Source organism: Cydia fagiglandana, chromosome 10, assembly GCF_963556715.1.
Source record: "Cydia fagiglandana chromosome 10, ilCydFagi1.1, whole genome shotgun sequence".
NCBI lineage: Eukaryota > Metazoa > Arthropoda > Insecta > Lepidoptera > Tortricidae > Cydia > Cydia fagiglandana.
In genome coordinates, this window is record NC_085941.1 from 10727141 (window position 1) to 10733752 (window position 6612).

General features: G+C 38.1%; 1 protein-coding gene across 1 annotated transcript; it reads right to left on the bottom strand.

Moving 5' to 3' along the window:
• Positions 1 to 513: 513 nt before the first annotated feature.
• LOC134668149 (histidine-rich glycoprotein-like) lies at positions 514 to 1339 on the bottom strand. Its single transcript, XM_063525667.1, has 3 exons — positions 1295 to 1339; positions 997 to 1072; positions 514 to 879 (listed from the first exon to the last, which is right to left on the bottom strand). Exons 2-3 carry the CDS (start codon positions 1013 to 1015, stop codon positions 605 to 607), a joined length of 294 nt encoding a protein of 97 aa, XP_063381737.1. The 5' UTR covers positions 1016 to 1072; positions 1295 to 1339; the 3' UTR covers positions 514 to 604.
• Between the last annotated feature and the right edge of the window lie 5273 nt (positions 1340 to 6612).

The following is a 6612-nucleotide window of genomic DNA, read 5'->3' on the forward strand; positions in this document are numbered from 1 at the left end:
GGAAGGTAAAAACTTAATACAATCCCTGTTAGTGAGTGATCTCTTGGCACTTGCACCAGGCTGATTATGAAAGAATCGGTAACTCACTCCATTATTCACATGCGCGCAAAGTTGGGTTTACCGCCCCTTCATGATATTTGCGCCAAACACTATCCAACACATCTGGCGTACCTACCTAATCGTGTTATAAGGAAAAACTTTCTTAATAAGAACGCTGTTTGGCTCTCAGTTATTTCTTCCTACGCTTTAAGAGTAAACGATGAAATAATTACTGGACTGTTGCTGATTGAATTATTAGAAAATAATTGTCTAACTTAACGTTATGATAGTTCTTTGTTCTCCGGAGTTAAATGGTTGCTATAACGGCGGCAGTTATAACGTCACAATAGAGTTCAAAGGTAAAATCAAACAGCTTTTTTTGGCAAATCGTTTAATACAACAAATGTAATAAGTTAAACATTGCTAACATAGGAATAAAATCCGCTACAATGTTCAAGAATCACGATAAAATACAGTTTAAAATCACGTTACAAACAGATCTCCGAAATTAATAATTGTTTCAACATTATCATTATCACAGCACAGAAGATCTTTTCAAAACAGTCTATCGCCAGTGATGCGGCGGCCCGTGGTGGTGCGGTGGGTGATGGAACGGTGGCGGCGGCGGGTGATGATGATGAGGGGGTGGTGGCGGGTGGTGATGAGGTGGTGGCTGATGGTGATGAGGTGGCGGCGGTGGATGGTGATGATGCGGCGGCGGCGGAGGGTGGTGTGGCGGATGATGGTGTGGCGGCGGCGGCGGTCGGCGGTGATAGCAGTGCGGCGCGCAGTAAGTACCGCAATGCGGCCCACAGGGCATTGCGTGAGGCGGCGGCATAGCTGTAAACGTAATATTCCTTCAGTCGTAGCTTTTACAATGAACGCGAGTTTTATTATTTTAAATAACGGCTCATTTTAAAAATTCTGAAAATTTTAATTATAATATAATTGACGTACGTGAAATATGCAACCCCATCGTAAACTGTGACTCAGTGAAGATGGATGAAGGTCTTTTGATGGCTCGTTTTAGTACCTACATTACAGTTTAAATTAGTTAAGTTTGTAAAAAATACGCAATAATAACACTATGAATATTTTTGTTACATTTATAAAAAAAAACTTATCAAAAACGACGCTTTACGATCCCTTTTGACTTTATCTAGCTTTACTAGCTATAAGTGATAACATACAGTATCATAAAACTAAATAGGTCTTAGGTATACTAATTCACAGAGATAATAAAATAGTGTTTTACCTTCAAATTGTTGATTAGTCACAATCACAAATAAAGAAATTCACTGGAACAAATGACGTGCTTCGCGTTTAGTTGCTGAATGATAGCCAGGATATCGATTTTCTTTATTTATCGTCGTATTGATAACGTATCGCTGCGTCCCATAAAGCACTTCGTGGAAATGATAACACCTATCTCCGCATATGACTGTATTTAATTCTAGCGAAATGGAAAATGCATTATTAGGTTTTAGATTTAGGTGTAGCAGTTGACTAGAAATTGATATACCTATTTACGGCTAGACGTTATAACTATCACACACCAAAGTTCACACCTAAAGGCTCCTCTTCACGTTGGGCCAACGCCAACGCCTACGAGGGACGCATTTATGCGTTAGAGGGAGCAAGTGATATTGCTATCTCATTCTACCGCATGGCTGCGTCCCTCGTTGGCGTTGACGTTGCCCCAACGAAAAGGGAGCCTTAAAACTAAACATTTGTAAGCTGATCCATGGCTTTTATTCCGCCAAACTGTAAACAATTTATTACGCGTATCACTATTAGCTTTACATTAAAAAATAAAATTCAGCCTACCCCTCTCAACCCCCCAAAATTTCGCCCTTAAATAAGAAATTATTTATTATTTACAATATGAGTGGCGGTAATTGCTATAACTGTTCCAAATTTTAGGTATCTACGTCAAACGGTCTCTGAGAAAAACGCATTTAACTGATTTACAAGACCGAAGTGATCCCGTAAGTGTTCCGTGAACAAAGTTTTGTACGGAACACTAAAAACGTACGTACGGTCAGCCAAGAAAGTGGTCTACACCATTTCGACTCTATCAATCAGATGATAGAGTCGAAATGTGGTAGACCACTTTCTTGGCTGACTGTACCTAATATTTATCTTGTTAGCACTGCGACAGCCATAAGTATTCTTCGAGACTTAATCATTTTGTTGGATATCGAAGTAGGTATTAATCGATACGGATATATTTTGTACTTAGCATGAATCATCGAGTTTGTTTATGATAGTTGTGTGTAACCACTGATAAAGGCTAGAAGTAGGTGTGAAGTGACTAAGACAGAGGGAGTGACGGATTTACGGACATGTTATCGTGTTTGCAAATAAGTATACAGAAAGATTTAGCCAACTACATGAAGTTACGTTAGTCAGATGTGGTGGTTCATTACTACAAAACCTGCTTTTTTGACATACTTTTTTACTAGGGATCCTAGAATTAAATAGGTAAGTACCTAAACAACATTAGCGCTAGCACATTTGAGTTGTAAAGGACAATAAAAAATTGTGGACACAAATTTAATATCGAATGATAAGATTATCGAATATAAGTAGTACCAGAGATATATATAACTTAATAATCAGGTTTATCTCTAAATCATAATTAAAAAATTTAATAAACATTAATTTCACTTAAAAACTACGAAATCTAAAACTATAAATTACATCTAAACCTAAACTTAAACTAACCTAAAAAACTATTCAAACAACCCACCCCGCATCGCCCCCGGCGCAAAGGTGCCCATCACACTTGCCGCGTTACCGCGTTGAACCGCGATGGACAACCTCTGCGCCAGGAACATATATAACTTCGTATAAGATAAATAAAGTCTAAGAAAAAAACGTGCCTCGGATATCAAGAATAAGTCATTCTCGAATAGATGGCGCCATTATAATTTATACCTTTGGCCTATTCTCGGCTAGATGGCGTTGAGGACACCGTTTGATATTTAACAATTTTAACACATATCAATGAAAGAACATGGGTCAGTATGGATCAATAAAAAACCGGGCAAGTGCGAGTCGGACTCGCGCACGAAGGGTTCCGTACCATAATGCAAAAAAAAAAACAAAAAAAAAGCAAAAAGAAAACGGTCACCCATCCAAGTACTGACCCCTCCCGACGTTGCTTAACTTTGGTCAAAAATCACGTTTGTTGTATGGGAGCCCCATTTAAATCTTTATTTTATTCTGTTTTTAGTATTTGTTGTTATAGCGGCAACAGAAATACATCATCTGTGAAAATTTCAACTGTCTAGCTATCACGGTTCGTGAGATACAGCCTGGTGACAGACGGACGGACGGACGGACGGACGGACGGACGGACAGCGAAGTCTTAGTAATAGGGTCCCGTTTTACCCTTTGGGTACGGAACCCTAAAAATTAAAAATCATTTATCCGTAAACATATATTGAGGACTTTATACATTTTCAATTTTATTTTAAGTTTTAATCGTGTGTCGATAGATGGCAGTAACTGTACCGTGACTACAAAATTGACAATGACAGGACCCCTCTATACTATCTATTCTTTTTGGTAGTACCCAAGTGGATAAGTCTTGTAGAGTTCAATTCTGGAAAAATACGTAAAATTCAGGGTTGACATTATCAAACATTTATTTTGTATACGTTGTTTATCGATAATATAAAATTGATAAAATATAAAATTAGTAAATTTTCCTTTATCGCGTACTATTTAACGTCGTTATCAACATATAAAACTAATGATAAGCTTATGGTATAAAGAGGCGCTGAAATAGGAAACTTTATTCAGAACGGAAATTTCGATTTAACTGCTTGTGTACTTTTCATTTTTTTATTCGGTAAGTGACATAGTTCCGTTTTTATGGTACATTAAAGAGCATAATCATTAGGTACAGCTTACACCTATAAATAACTAATAGTATATGCGGAACTAATAGGTCGGTTTCATTTTTGTCTTTAGATGTCAAAATGATACTATGATACGTGTCTATGTATGATATCATATGTGTGGCACGTATCATAGAATCATACATACGTGATGACCTGATCTGACCCATTAAACGGAAATGGTAATGATGTTACCCAATTGGTATTCGACTAAACCATTTTATGAGTTTTATAAAAAAATTGAGATAGGAAGCTTTTATATTGTTTACGTCGAAATAAATCTTCTTCTATAAAGGTAGCTTTTACACAAAATACATATGTAAGAATATTACTGTTTATTTTAAAATTGTTAAAATAGATGCAACGATGCGCGATGCGACGACCGGTCTGGCCTGGCTAGCGACCCTGCCTGTGAAGCCGGTGGTCCTGGGTTCGAATCCCAGTAAGGGCATTTATTTGTGTGATGACACAGATATTTGTTCCTGAGTCATGGTTGTTTTCTATATGTATTTAAGTATTTATATATTATATCGTTGTCTGAGAAGGTACCCACAACACAAGCCTTCTTGAGCTTACTGTGGGGCTTGGTCAATCTGTGTAAGAATGTCCTATAATATTTATTTATTATTTATTTATTTATAGATGCATTAGACAAAATTATATTGTTCAAATAAAGATATATTTTGAATTTATGTCCCAGCGTACTTAGTGCTAGATTAGATTTCTCATATTGTACTTCGCCATGTCACAATATCCTTATTGTATTTTTTTTTTCAGTAATGCCACCTCCACCCGGACCTGACCACCCGCCGCATGGCCCAGGCGGCCCAGGAGGCCCAGAAGGGCCAGGAGGACCAGGAGGACCGGGAGGACCAGGAGGTCCTGGTCCCGACGGACCCCCGGAACCTCACCACCCACCACCGCATCCTCATTAAAATGAACATCATCAACCCTCTTTCTAATCTTTCCTCGTGCATGATTATGCAAACTAAATGCTTTAAGAATGTGTAATTTGATTAAATATATTTTAAGAAAGAATAAATTATTAATCTATACAAAATAGTTGGTGTCATTTCATACATTTTTGACTCGCAACAGTCGTAACCTACCTAATACCTTAAAAATAGAGTAAAGTCTACATGCATTCATTTGGTAGACTTAGGCGAATCGGATCAGACTAAAAAATCTGTAGATATTTAAAATATTTCTTACCATTGTGCACCGGCGTCACTGGCTAAGAAGAGAGACGTACGGTGTAAGTGAGTTTGCTCACATCATTGTAATATTTTAATTATCAACCGAGTTTTCATCTTGATCTTATTCGCCTTGAGATCCGATTCGCCTCGGTCTACCCTACTGGGACTATTACGTCCTAAATGAGAGGCAAATAAAGTTTTCAATGAGCGAAAGTAGTCAAATAGGTCAAGGCATTATTTTTCTTTTGACTCGACAGGATAAGTATTATTCGGAGCTTTTAAAACGTGCTATAAGAAATGGTATAGTTTTATCACGTGCTACAGTATGTATGTCGAGGTGTCAATTGTTGGATATATGTTATGTAGTTAAAATAATAAGATCTGTACGGATATGATGGTCGTATTTGTCTACGTGACAGCGTGATAAAACGGTGTCCGCCTCTTTCTATCCCGCAGAGTTAAAGTGACAGTTTGCTGATGTGTTTCTAATACTTATCTTAAAAAAAACTTACGCATAGGTATGTCAATAATTCATTATCATCGCTACGAGTAATATTTATTACTAAAGCTATACTAGGTAAGCGAATCTAAACCTTATTTGAAAGCATAAAAGCTATTTTGATAGCAAAACTTATCCCAGGTTTGATAACGCTAAAAATGGGTAGGTTATTGTATCAGTACATACCAAGCTACGACTGTGACAAGTGCCGTACGCTTTAGTTACAGACGGCTTGTTAACAAGGTAAGACTGCATTATAATTTTAATACTTTACTTATTAAGTGTTAATTTAAAGGAAAAAACACCACAGTCAACTTATATGTTATGTGGCGGAGAATTCTAATACTCATTTTATATAGAAAATTGAGGGACACAGCGCCCGCTTCAAGGCCATAGCAGTACTGTCGCATCAGTAATGAAACTGTAGAATTTCCATCCAAACCTCACTTTAACGTAGCCAACATTACAACGTACCATTTATATATCAGCTATGGCTTAGACGCTGTCCCACACAAAATGCATCGTAACGTTTTTGCACGTTAGTGACCATAGTCTCAGTTACAATGTTTCTTTTAGTTTTCGCAGATATGGGCAACGGTCAGCCCCATGGTCCACCCGGGCCTCATGGACCCCCAGGGGGTCCAGGCCCGCATGGCCCGCCAGGCCCTCACCACCCGCCTCATCAGCCTCCGCCAGGCCCCCATGGCCCGGGGCCTCAAGGACCTGGGCCTCATAGGCCAGGACCCCATGGACCGCCGCACCACCCTCACTAATAATGACTCATCAGTTAATATATTACCAATTTTCATGCCTTTTTATACGCACCAGCACTTTCTGTACGTTAGAAGAATAAAATAAATGTGAATAAAATCATGTTGTTCGATTTTACTGTATAACTAATGTACCTTTTGTATTTTATGCAATACATAGGTAAAGGTAGGATCTTACAATTCGAGGGTCGAAAATTGTA